The sequence below is a fragment of the Psammomys obesus genome, unplaced genomic scaffold (assembly GCF_907164565.1).
Source record: "Psammomys obesus unplaced genomic scaffold, mPsaObe1.curated_primary_1811, whole genome shotgun sequence".
NCBI classification, from domain to species: Eukaryota; Metazoa; Chordata; class Mammalia; order Rodentia; family Muridae; genus Psammomys; species Psammomys obesus.
In genome coordinates this window covers 584,343-597,732 of record NW_026585580.1, presented here as the reverse complement: position 1 = coordinate 597,732, position 13,390 = coordinate 584,343, and the positions used below count along the sequence as shown (strand labels likewise).

The following is a 13,390-nucleotide window of genomic DNA, read 5'->3' as shown; positions in this document are numbered from 1 at the left end:
AACGCCAGTGACAATCTTAATTAGAATAAATCATTGTTTGAACTTCTAGCTCATAAATCCACAGAGCTATCTCTTCCACATTAGGGATAATGTCCTGTGAATACACATAGACAAGCTAGAGACGGTATTGCAAAGCAGGATCAAATATGCAGGTTTATTCCTTCCCTTAAACAAAGAGAAGTTCTGTTATGCGTCACGGAAAATGAAAGCACAGTAATAGAATGTGCCACCAAGACTTTTTGCGTCACAACTTAGTGGAAATACTGTTTTGCCTCCTGTTCTTAGGTCCTAACTTCTTTCTTAAGTACTCAAGCTGGATGTTCTATTGACTTTGTTTCTAGATTACACTGACAACCATTGGCTATGGAGATAAAACGCCCCTAACTTGGCTGGGAAGATTGCTCTCTGCAGGCTTCGCACTCCTTGGCATTTCTTTCTTTGCACTTCCTGCTGTGAGTATCTTTGCAACAATAAAGCAGCTTCGACTGGAGTGAACCCTCACACGTCAGTGTTCTGAGGAACTATCTATTTCATTGACTGATACTATCGTTCTAATAAATGTTGATATTTTTTTAACGTATTCAGGATGATGATGTACAAAGTATGATCCTGAGTTTTCAATACCAGCTAGATATGTATAAACAAATAATTCAGACTATTTCAGTCCAACATACCACTAATGCATTTTAAGTGTTTGTAAAGATTTAAAGATAGCTTCATTTAAACTGATTAGTACAATTTGGTATATAATGTACACAAATGAAAAGATGGATGTGCACAGGACTTCTTTCCTCTTCCCAAACACTTGAATGAAAAAGCACCTGACCTTAACTGTTGTAAATGTGTCAGATGATTTATTCCTGTGTCACAGCCATTGATTTTTTTTTTCTTAATGAGCAGTTTCTGCATTTTGTCAGAATGAAGAACACATTTGTCTTTCTCCGGGCAGCAGATTAGCTTCCCTTCAATGGACAAAACTTGACTTTTTGATAATTTCAGCCTCTTGTCTCTTGAAAGGCAGTTGAACACGACATTACAATTTGCCTCTACCCCCCCGGACACCATTTATGGCTGCTCCATCTAAGGTGGAGCGGGGCATCAGGGCACCAACTGTAAGAAGGGAAGGGCCATCCACAGCAGCTGTGCCTAAGAAAAATAGTCTCATCTTTGCTCCAGGCAGCAGGCCATGCCACATGAAACCTCTGTCAGACTGAAAGCTGAGAGCATAAGCCAGAGAGAGCTGAGCACACAGGGATCAGATGGGGATTCTCAATACCACAGACTTTAGCTCACAGCGCTTGGGGCTTGAGTGCTTATTCATTGACTGAAAATGACCTCAGCGGGCACTCCTGTCCTTCCCACACTCAGGTCCCAACTTTCCATTGGCCAGCTGGGTTCAGACCCAGACCACTCACAACCATGGCAAAGACACTGCACCAATCATACACAAATCTGTCTATCACACCTCAGTTTGAGTTCCATTTGTCACTAGCTGTGTAACTATGTTAGTGTGTTAGGAGTACTATGAGAGACTGGGAGCCTCAACAATAGAAATTACACTCATGGCTCTTGGAGACTAGATATTGAGATCCACATATTGGCAGAGTGAGTCCCTTCCAAGGGCCCTAAGAGAGAGAGTGCTGTCTGAACCTCCATCCTTGAGGTACAGAGGCCATCATCTTTATGTGTCTTTACAACATTTATAACCAAGTCCATTCATCTTATAAGGACATCATTCATGTGACTAGGGTCCATCCTAATGACCTCATCCTAACTAGAAGATCTCCAGTGAAGGCCTTCTCTATCTCCAAATAACTCACATTCAGGAGTACAGGCAAGAGGAATTAGGAGAAACACAATTCGGCTCGGTGATGGTTTGTTTTGGGCTGTGTTTTGTTTTTTTGTTTTGTTTTTATTTTTGCTTTTTAAGTATGTTTCTTAACTGAAATAATAAGGAAGTATCATTGAGTCCAGATATGTATTGGAATGAACAATGTGATAATGTAAATTAAGTGATGACTATGAAGAAAACTAAAACTCTCCTTAATTTTTAAGACTATAAGAATAGATGTTTCTTGATGCAAAATGGTAATATAAGACAAATGGGGTCAGTCTCCCATATCCAAAGTAAACCTTTTTTGTTGTTTTGTTTTATTTTGTTTTGTTTTGTTTTGTCGAGACAGGGTTTCTCTACGTAGCCCTGGCTGTCTTGAGCTGTAGACCAGGCTACAGAGCCACCACACCCAGCTCAAAGTCAGCTTTTATGGTTGTCCCAACAATTTAGAAAAGAACAGAGAAAGAATCAATCATGAAATTTCACACAGAAAAATACCTCTGGAAGCCGTAAAATGCAGTCTTGGGGTTCTCTCCCAAAAGGAATGTCACTAAATACCTGCTGATTTATGTTTATGTTTGCCCAGAGGTCACGAAGATAAATGAACTGTTAAAATAGTGGCCAGCAGAACAAACACTGCACAGGAAGAGATACTGGTACCCTAACAGCAAGGACAGGAAGTGAAATTCTGCAATAAGCAAGCAGGGATAGGTGTTCAAAGTGTGTGAAGCCTGGGTCAGGTGGAGTCAGGGTTAGGATCTCCCACTGTAATATGTAAGGATCTTCTTCTATTGAAACTGAGCCATTACAGGGAGGTTAAACTGTGCTGTTATGTTAGGTCACAGGTGAGAGACTATATAGACATTCATGGAAACATTTCCAATAAAGTAATTGCCATTTTTATATACAAATTAAATTAACCTATGTTAGAAATCAGTAAAATGTGCTTGTGCTGAGTAGAGCATTTCCTAACAGTGCCAAGAAAAGAAGCCTCTACAGAGAATTTTTTTACTGTGATCTCACGCTAGGTGCTGAGTTGTCATTTTTGTCCTCTACAGCTGCCAGCCAACAGTGGTCCCTGATTGAAATTTTGGAGAATGCATCAGCATTGTGCTGGGAAAGCGTCTTAGTTAGGGTTACTATTGCTGTGAAGAAACACCAGGACCAAAAGTGAATGGGAAGGAAAGGGTTTATTTTACTCACAGTTCTAGGTAATAGTTTATCATCAAAAGCAGTGAGGGTGACACATACTTTTAATCCCAGCGTTTAGGAGGCAGAGGCAGGAGAATCTCTGAGTGTGAAGCCATCCTGATCTACAGAGAGAGTTCCAGGACAGCCAGGTCTACAAAGAGAAACTGTCTCAAAAAAAAAAAAAAAAAGAAAAAAGAAACAAAACAAAAAAACAAACAACAACAACAAAAGCAAAACAAAGCAGTGAGGACAGTGATTCAAGCAGGACAGGAAGCTGGAGGCAGGAGCTTAATGTAGAGGCTGTGGAGGGTTGCTGCTTACTGGCTTGCTCATTCTGCTTTCTCAGAGAGCTCAGGACTACTAGCCCAGGGATGGAACCATCCATAATGGGCTGGGACAGTACCTGAGAGCTACATCCTGGTCCATAAGCAGAGAGAAAGAGAGTCTAGCCCTGGCATTGAGCATTTTAAAGCTCAAAGCCCACTTCCTCCAACAAGGCCAAGCCTCCTAATCCTTCTCAAAGAGTGCCACTCCCAACCAAATACACATTAAAACATAACAGCCTCTGGAGGCCAGTCTTAGTCAAAGGACCACAGAAAGGTAGAAGACAGCTGTGAGCCTTTCATCCTTAGGGTTCCCACAACCCAGGAAACTCAGTGGCCATGGCTTTCCATATTACCTTGACAGCAGAAGAACTCTGTTGCACATCACAAGGCCCAGAGGCCATTTTATCCCAAGAGCCCCTGTATGTTGCCTCCTCCAGTCCTAGACTACTGAGCTCCTGCAGGCCTACCTGACTTCCATGTAGCATCCTCACATGCAGGTCTTGCTCTCTCCTCCTACTGGATACCCTAGCTGTAAGTGGCTTTTATTAGGAAGAAATTGGGCTTCGTAGAGATTGAATTCCTTCAGATATCCTGCTGGTTTAAGTTCAGTGAAAGAAATGGTTCTGTTTGAATTGAAATATTAATTATTCCACAAGCACATGTTCGCTACTTTCTGCAGTCATTAAAAATACTAACGATTATAATTATAAGAGATAGCAAAATGTAAACAAGTGTTAAAAGACAGCCTAGTGTGGTTTCTGTGTTGAGGGTACAAACTGGGCTCCTTGAAGTTGAATGATGAGGAGGCAATAAATATTTTGAATTGTTGTCAAAGTATTTTTCCTGCTTGGTATTTATGTGGCATTTACTGGCCTAGAATCAAATCTTTTTTTAAATTTTTTATTAATCACACTTTATTCATTTTGTATCCCCCCATAAGCCCCTCCCTCCTCCCCTCCCGATCCCACCCTCCCTCCCCTTTCTGCATGCATGCCACTCCCCTAGAATCAAATCTTAAAACCTAGAATTGTAATGGCTGTAAGACTAGAAAATTAGGAAAAGTTGATTTGAAGGAACTTGCATTTATTGTCAGTATGTGAAGAGATGGCACACATAGTAAAAGATGAAGCCATGCCTCTATGTGAATTGCATAACAAACTTCTGTGTGGATACCCTGGCCTGCATGTAAACAGAGGAGGGAGAAGGTTGGAATAGAGCTATAATGAAACAGGGAGAGGACCGTAATATGCAGTCTGGCATGAGGGACATTCAATAAACAGTTGCCAGCTACTAAAATATGTTTCTAAGCTATGTGTGAGTTTTAGCTATGTGTTATTTTCAATTATTTTGTAGACATTAAATTGTGCTATGTAGGATCTGTGTTCATTTTCAAAAGGAGAGTTAACTCTGAACCTTTTCTTCATATATTTAATGCTCAAAAATGATAGCTATTGCTTCTAACCCAATGTCTGTAAAAATTCTGAATTATTTTCAGAGTAAGTAATGCACATAATATACATTACACATATTATAAAGATGGTTTTTGTTCTCTCCTACATGTTTACACTTCATGGGAAATTAACTTAGAAGGAAAATCAGTTGCTCTTTCCTAAATAGTCTCATTTAACAACAACAACAAAAAGGTTCAAACGACTAGAGTTGATCTGGATTTGAAAGGGTAAAGTAATTGTGATACTGAGGGGACTATTATTTAAATCTATAAACAAGATCATACAAAGCAGGTTTTATAACGCTTAGCTTATATAACCACAACCTTATGATATTGAGGTACAGGACAGTACAAGCACTGGAAGACAGAGAAATCAGAACCCATGATTTAATTCAGGAGGGCACATTCATTTATGCTAATTAATAATAGAGGAGGGCATTGGTACTAGTAGCAAATAGTATTGTTTTACAATTCTGTATTAAATACATGATTGTATTACTTATTGGCTATTGTCACCAATGTGCTCAGAATTGTGAAATCTCAAGAAAAGATGGAAGGTCAAAGGTTATCTAGAGCTCAAAAATATCTCATCCAAGTTGTCTCATGGCCAAGACTTAATGCCGTCTAGAGATAAAAATAAAATAAGATAAAATAAATTTTTAAACAACCACCACTTCTCCAAGAGGTATCACCTTTGAGCAAATGAGAAGTGGGCATTTCTTACCTGCAGATGATACTGACTTAGTGCTAAGAAGATGCCCATATCTAACCTGTGGGCTAGACTCCTTGAAGTTTAATAAAAGGCTAATAATTTATAGCTAGCAAATAAAATCCACAGGCTTGAAAGCATTGGTGCTCCCAGCATCACATAAAGAAGTCAAGAACACAGACCAAGCCCAAAGACTGAATTTAGCAAGCTCTGAATGTGAACCCAAGGTTGAGACAAACGGCATCTTGGTTTCACAAACATCAGATGTAAACAAACTAAAAAGAGAGGTAAACATCAAAGAACCAGAATTTTCACAGTTCAAGATAATAAGCAAAAGGAAACCAAAACTAGCAACAAGAACAGAACACCCAGGACTAGAGCTAGCTTACAGCTGAGTACATTCTACTCTTGTAGAAGATCTGGGTTCAGCTACCAGCACCAAGCTGAGCAGCTTGAAACCCCCCCTTATCTCAGGTTCCAGCATATCTGACTCTTTCTTCTGGAATTCTCTTATCTGTGCACATGCACACACACACACGCACACACATTCATATACATATAATTTAAACTAAAACAAACCTTCAAAAGAACAAAACAAACTGAAAACTGACATAAACAAAGGAGGCTATATTAATCTTACTAACCCCAAATTCCAAATTGGTGACTCAAAACAAAAAAAAAAAAAAGATGAGACATCTGAAAGATTAAAACTGAGGAAAACTGGGGATTGGGTGGGTCTGTCAGTGAGCCATGCCTTGTTTTTGTCATACAGGCAGGAAAAAATTCCAGCTTCAAACCTGAGAGCCTCTCTTCAAAGGCGACAGCTGGAACAGATCTTCACCCACCCCAACCCCCATTTTTTCATATTTTGCATATGATGAATGTACAATCCCAGAGTCTCATCCGTGCTAAAAGTAGCTTCATAGCTACAACAGCAAGACATTAAAGCTCCCAGAATCAAAACCCACCCCAGTCAAAAGCAGAGCTCATGCCCCCAAATTCTTTCACTTGAGACCACTCACTTGAATTTAATGATCATTTCTATTTCTGAATATGATACTTCTTATAATACCCGATCAATTAAAGATAATGCCCAGTTGATTTACCACAAAACAAGAGTCACTATCTTTGGACAGTATTACCAACAACTTGCCATTACCTGACAGTGTTGTAACAAAGATAAATAGTAGGTTTATTTTTAATAAGTAATACTGTTTGTCTATTTTGTAGATTCATTTTAGAGATGTTTAAGAAATTTGTTCTTTAAAATGCTATTATTTTGTTTGTTTGTTTGTTTGTTTCCTTCCAGGGCATTCTTGGCTCTGGTTTTGCGTTAAAAGTGCAGGAACAACACCGCCAGAAACATTTTGAGAAGAGAAGGAACCCAGCTGCCAACCTCATTCAGGTAAATGTCATTGTGGCAGGCAGATGGCAACATCTGTCTCCAGGAGAGCTTGTTGGGTCATTTTCCACTTGCTGCACTTCATTGCTTCCTGGAACTGCTTGCACTTTTTTCTTTAAAAAAAAAAAAAAAGAAGAAAGAAAAAATGATGTCAAACTTTAATGAACTGTCTCAAATTTGAGCAGGTGTTGTCTCATCCCCAAACAACAACAACAAAGCATGTTTTTCAGGAAATGGTCTATGTGTTGTTCAGTTTAATTAACCAGTACCACCAACACTGTGCAGAGGTCGCCAGTCATGTCACTCCTGGAAGGACCTGATATATTTATGAATCACTGTGTGAAACATAATTGGTCATTAAGTGATGAAGCAGAATGCAGCATCGTTCCTGGCATTCTCATGACTTTCTCTAGCCTGTTATAGCTACTTTTGTGAAGAACATATATGTTTAGAATGTTGAGGTTTGGTGTCTGTTGAATTTTATTTTTTTATTTTCTGGTTTTATTTTTAACACTGTCTTCCATTTCAACACATATTCCTTATATTTTGCTGTTATTTTATTCCATTTCCTTCTCTTTTTTTTACTTCTTTTTTCCTTTTTCTTTTATTATTATTATTATCATTTATTACAATGTATTCAATTTGTATCCCGGCTGTGGACCCCTCCCTCCTCTCTTCCCAATCCCACCCTCCCTCCCTCTTATCCCTCTATGCCCCTCCCCTAGTCCCCTGATAGGGGAGGTCCTCCTCCCCTTCTATCTGACCCTAGCCTATCAGGTCTCATCAGGACTGTTTGCATTGTCTTTCTCTGTGCCCTGGCAAGGCTGCATGCCCCGCTCCGGTGGGGAGGTGATCAGAGAGCCTGCCACTGAGTTTATGCCAGAGACAGCCCCTGCACCCCTTATTAGGGACCCAATTGGAGAATGAGTTTATGGGCTACATCTGAGCCGGGGTTTTAGGTCCTCTCCATGTGGTCCTTTGTTAGGGTATCATTCTCTTCAGGGGCCCCAGGGCTCAGTTTTTTGTTGTTTGTTTGGTTGGTTGGTTGGTTGGTTGTTTTATGTTTTTTGTTTTGGCTCTGTTGGTTTCCTTTTAGGGCTCCTGTCCCCTCCAGGTCTTTTTATCTCCCCACTTTTTTCATAAAATTCCATGCATTCTGCCCAAAATGCATGGAATTTCAGCCTCTGCTTCAATACCTCAGCCACTAGAGTCTTTCAGAGGCCCTGAAATATGCTAAACTATACAACAGGGACATTTGCTCAACCATGTTTGTAGCAGTTCTATTAATAATAGCCAGAAACTAGAAACAACCTAGATGTCCCTCAGCAAAGGAATAGATACAGAAATTGTGGTACATTTACACAATGGAATACAATTAAAAACAAGAAAATCATGAAATTTGCAGGCAAATGGATGAAGCTAGAAAAGATCATCTTGAGTGAGGTAACCTAGAAACAGAAAGACACACACGGTATATACTCACTCATAAGTGGTTATTAGACATATCATATAGGATAAACATACTAAAATCTATACTCCTTAAAAGCTAAACAACAAGGAAGACTTAGGGAAGATGCTCGATCCTCATTCAGAAGGGCAAATGTGATAGACATTGGAATTGCTTTTAATATATGTAGGAAGGTAGCCTGAAGTACATTAATGTTTGAGAATATTAGATGATAAGCATATTGTTTGAAACTAGTTCATAGTATATAGTGTGTGTGTTAGCATTTTATTTTCTATTCAACAACCTAGGAAACATTGTGTTAACATTATTCTAAAACATTTCTTTTTCTTTTTTGGATCGGCATTAGTGATATAGTACAGAGTATATCTATCTTCCATGTATTTGTAACTAGAACTAGGTTAAGAATAACAAGATATTCTTTTTCTAGAATAATGATACTCTAGAAATTTTCTAGATCGATGATATGAGGTTAGCATTGTAAAATGAACACAATAGCCCTACAATCTAAAGTTTATCTCTCTTCCTAGGAAATAGCTGAAGCTCCAGGGTTTGAACATGGAGATGCTGGTTTGTGTATATGAGGCACTGAGACAGCTGTTTACATATGGATCTAGCAAACACATTGCTCTAATTTAGACCTCAGGTTTCAGTAGCTAAAACACTCAGTTGTAACTACTGTAAACCATTCCATAGTGAGTTCCAGGAGAGCTAGGCTACTACAATGACAAAGCAAAACAAAAGATCAATAAATGAGGGCTGTAGATAATGGCTCAGCAGTGAAGATTGCGGACTATTATTCCAGAGGACCCTGGTTCAATTCCCAGCCCCTCCATGATGGTTCATTTGTATCAATAATTTTAGCTTCCTCTGTCCTCTGCAGGCATCAGGAACACACAAGGTACGCAGACATACATGCAAGCAAAACCACCCATACACATAAATATAAATAAATAAAACTTTTTAAAAGATCACGAATGAAAAAGTAAAATTGCTTCCTTGCAGAAAAGGTCCCTAAGTTAACGGAAACTTAAGCTTTTTGCCCAGGAGCTGGGAATGTAGTTTAATCATAGGTCCTTCTCTAGCCTGTATGAGGCCCCTGGGTTGAATCTCCAGTAATGAAAAGCCTGAGATCAAACCACAATCAGCATAATAATAGAAGTACACAGGATAGGCAAACAGATACTCGCCACCTTTCATCTCTTCACTGAAGTGTCTGCTTTCAGATTTCTACAGGTTTTTTCTATCTTTATTTTTAATTTTCCTTCATGCTAGAACAATTCTCCAACCTGTGAGTGAGCAAGGGGCTCCCTGAATCCCACTGAACAACAAGCCCTATTTATGTATAGAACCAATAAACATCTCCCAGGTATTAAACCTCCTAGAACATGTTCTATTGGAAACCGAATCCTTACAAAATCTCTTGTGTACATCATCTGTGACAATCCGGAGCTATGCCGCCACCACAGTAACCACTAGCTCTAGCTCACCATTCAGAAAACTAAATTAGAGATTTAAAACTGAGCTCTGGGTTGGGACTAGACACATCTCAAGTGTTCAGTACATTTACTTGGCTGTTAGCTGCTGTGGTGCATAGGACTTACCTCTAAGAATTATACCAGGGACTTTTCTCATCTTCTGTGTCCTTACCAAGTACTGAATCATGAGGAACAGTTTCCAACGGTACTCCAAAACAAATTGTTTTCCCTGAAGCAAATCATTAGAGAAGTGGTATTTATATATCTATCACCAAATAAGATGACCCATAATAGGTGTGCATGTCAACCGAACAGTTGAGCTCCATTTCACACAGCTTGATTATGTAATGCATATTGCGATGAGCAAGGGAACTTGTAAAAATGAAAATAATAATAGAGTGAAATCATTAATTTTTGCTTAAAATTCCAAATTGTTTGTGACAAAATAGAGCACAAACTATAAGACTTAAAATCTATGCTTTAGTTTCAGGAATCAAAAATTGAATTTGCTAATTTAAAAGAAGTGGCTGCCAGCTCATGCCAATAAAATTTATTTATTTACGCTGCATAGGAATAGCATAATATTCACTTGTTCATTGCATTTCCTTTACATAGTCTTTGAAGAGAATCCAGGGATTTAGTCTTTAGTTAGACATTGTAGAAATCTATTTTTTTAATTTAGGGATGAATTTACTTATTTATTACAGTTTATTAACTTTGTATCCCAGCTGTACTCCCCTCTGTTGTTCCCTCCCAATCCTGCCCTCCTTCCCTCTTCTTTTCCCATGCCCCTCCCCCAGGCCACTGATAGAGGAGGTCCTCCTTAGGGATGAATTTTTTAAGGATAGAGTGAGTTGAAAAGCAAGCTTTGTTTACTGATCCCCACAAACCTGGCTGAATATACAAAGCATAAAGACCAACGGAAATGTCATTTGTGTTAAGGCTGAGCCATGCTCTTGCACTATGGCAGGTGAGATGCTCAAATTGCTTTGTCATTTGGTTGAGAAAGAACTGAATTAGGCAACATCTCAAGGATTTAGGAAAAAAAGTTTAAAAGCCTAGAAACTTGAAGAAAACTTAGCTGTGTCAATATCTTTGTGTGATTCATTTAAATTAACTTCATGTGGAGCATTTTGGGAAACAAAATCAGCTCTCGGTGACATTCTGAATACCTGCTCAAATGTCACAACTTTTATTAATAATGCCTAAGACTCATATAATGTCTTTTGGTTTGCAGAGTGCTTCCTACACTCTTGATCACCAAAACAGCCTGGTCTGAGCTAAGTTCAAATCCTTGCTGTCCCAGTCCAAATCTAATACTCCTTAATTTTATTTTTTTAAAATTTCATACATGTATAGAATATATTTTGATCAAATCTAACCCCACTTTCTTCTTCCTACTAACACTGTTCCCATCACATCTCCCTCCTGACTTTTTTTTTTTTTTTCACAATCCACTGAATCCAATTAATGATGTCCATATGCGCCTGAGTATTGGGTCATCTATTGGGGTCATGGCACCATCCACCCGAAGAAAAGAAAGAGGATCTCCTACCCAATCAATGCTGAACTTTTTAAGCGGTTTGATCTTCTGCATGAAACCACAGCTGCTGTGAGTTCATAAATGCTATAGCCATGTCATGTCCAAAGGACAGCATTTCACAGCAATCCTTCCCATCTTCTGGCTCTTTCATTCTTTCTGCCCCCACCACTTCAGTGTTCCCTGAGCCCTGGGATAGATTAGAAACACGGTTCAAAAATCAATATTGTGCCCTCCATGGGTATTCCTGAGCTTTTGGGTAGACACCAACAAATTCATCAGTGGTCCATAAAAGTCTTATTCTGGAGAGATTGAACCAGTTTAGTGTGGTGTAATTAAAAAAACAAACAAACAACAACAAAGCAAATCAGTGAACTTTTGTAAAATCAGCCCTTACAGACCAGTGAGAGGGGAGATGGAAGATTATCCTGCTGCGATTAACAAGCTATCTAATTCCAAAGAAGACAGGCTGCCTGTTGAAGGTTTACCTTTGTATGGAGAAACAATGTCTATACTCAGCCACCCTAAAGGAAAACACGAGTCACTATTAAAGCCCAGTCATACAAGTTGACGCTTTCTCATGCTTCAGTCACAGAGAACAGATCCTGCAAACCAGATCATAGATATAAAAATGTAAGCGCAGAAAAGAAAATAGAAGGAAACGTGGAGTTGTAACAGTAGCTCAGAAAAAGCAATGAAAAGACAAGAGAGGGAGCAAGTCAAAAGAGGAACAATGAACACCCAACCTCAAGCAGAGTGTAGAGAAACTAAAGAGAAGGTTTTTACTAGGGAAAAAGTACACTATGATCCTCTAGACCTGGAAGGCAGGAGTAGCCACAGTAAAAACACTCCACAAAATGCTTGTGCTATGAATCAAAGCCTTCATACCCAGATTATCACAGAGACCTCAGAACACTTGGAAAAACCAGGCATCTCAAATGCTTTCTGAGATGAGCGTATATATCCAAAAGATAAAGAATCAACAGGTACTGGGTATCTCTTTCGGAACTCAACACTTAGAACTCACAGGAACAAGTTCGTTAGGAAGAAAAATCATGTGCAACCTAGAACTCTAAACCAAGCCAAACCACTCAGGGAATATGAGAACAAAAAGATGTTTAGAAACATACAAGAGCCCCAAAATTGACCTACTGTTCTAGTTAGTTTCCTTTTGCTATGAGAGAACACCATGACCAACTTGGGGAGGAAAGGCTTTATTTGATTCACATGTTGTTCCTATCAGTCTACCATCTAGGGAAGTCAGGGCAGGAACTGAAACACAGGCGATGACGGAATGCCAGCTCCTTAATTGCTTCCCGTAGCTTGATCAGCCTGCTTTCTTATGCCTTCCAAGACCATCTACCTGCCCAGGGATGTCACCATCCTCAGTGGGCTGGGCCCTTCCATAGCTTATCACTAAACAACAAATGCCCTAGAGCTAAGAATTTGTTATACATGTATGATAATGTCATAAGGCAAGTTGCTGTTATTTACTGTATTCATTACTAAAATAGAAATTATACAAGAATTGAAGAGTGTAAAAGGAGAAGGGATTGCTGGCTGACATGCTCAGTCTTTCAGGGCTGATACTTTAAAACATACTTTGAAAATGGAAGTTCGGTGTTAGTCTACCTTTGGATGGTTAGCTGAAATTTTCTGGTCTGTTTTTAGAAAGAGTCAAACTAGTTGCACTTGTACTGGTCTAAACAATACAAGCTGAACACTCCCCAAACAGAGTAGGCTTTATACTTTCAACTCTAGACTAAAGTTCAAATTTGTTTGCATGCCTACACATGCTGCTAGAATCGCCCAATAAATAGCAAGTTTGGCTCTCATTTGCTTTCTGTTAACTTGTCCTATGTAGTTACACATGCCATGTAAATTAGTTAATTTGGATCCACAGGGGTCTCCCTAGGGGGAGCTATTTTACTTTATACTATGTGATTTGGGCTTTAAATACAGGAACATCAGATACTGAGGCATATGAATGGGGAC

General features: G+C 39.1%; 1 protein-coding gene across 1 annotated transcript in view; it reads left to right on the top strand.

Moving 5' to 3' along the window:
- Nucleotides 1–13,390, top strand: part of Kcnq5 (potassium voltage-gated channel subfamily Q member 5) — a 493,552-nt gene that overhangs the window by 475,813 nt on the left and 4,349 nt on the right. The window contains exons 6-7 of the mRNA XM_055605926.1: nucleotides 342–452; nucleotides 6,820–6,915. Of these exons, the coding sequence (XP_055461901.1) occupies nucleotides 342–452; nucleotides 6,820–6,915 (207 nt within the window). The remainder of the gene's footprint in view (nucleotides 1–341; nucleotides 453–6,819; nucleotides 6,916–13,390) is intronic.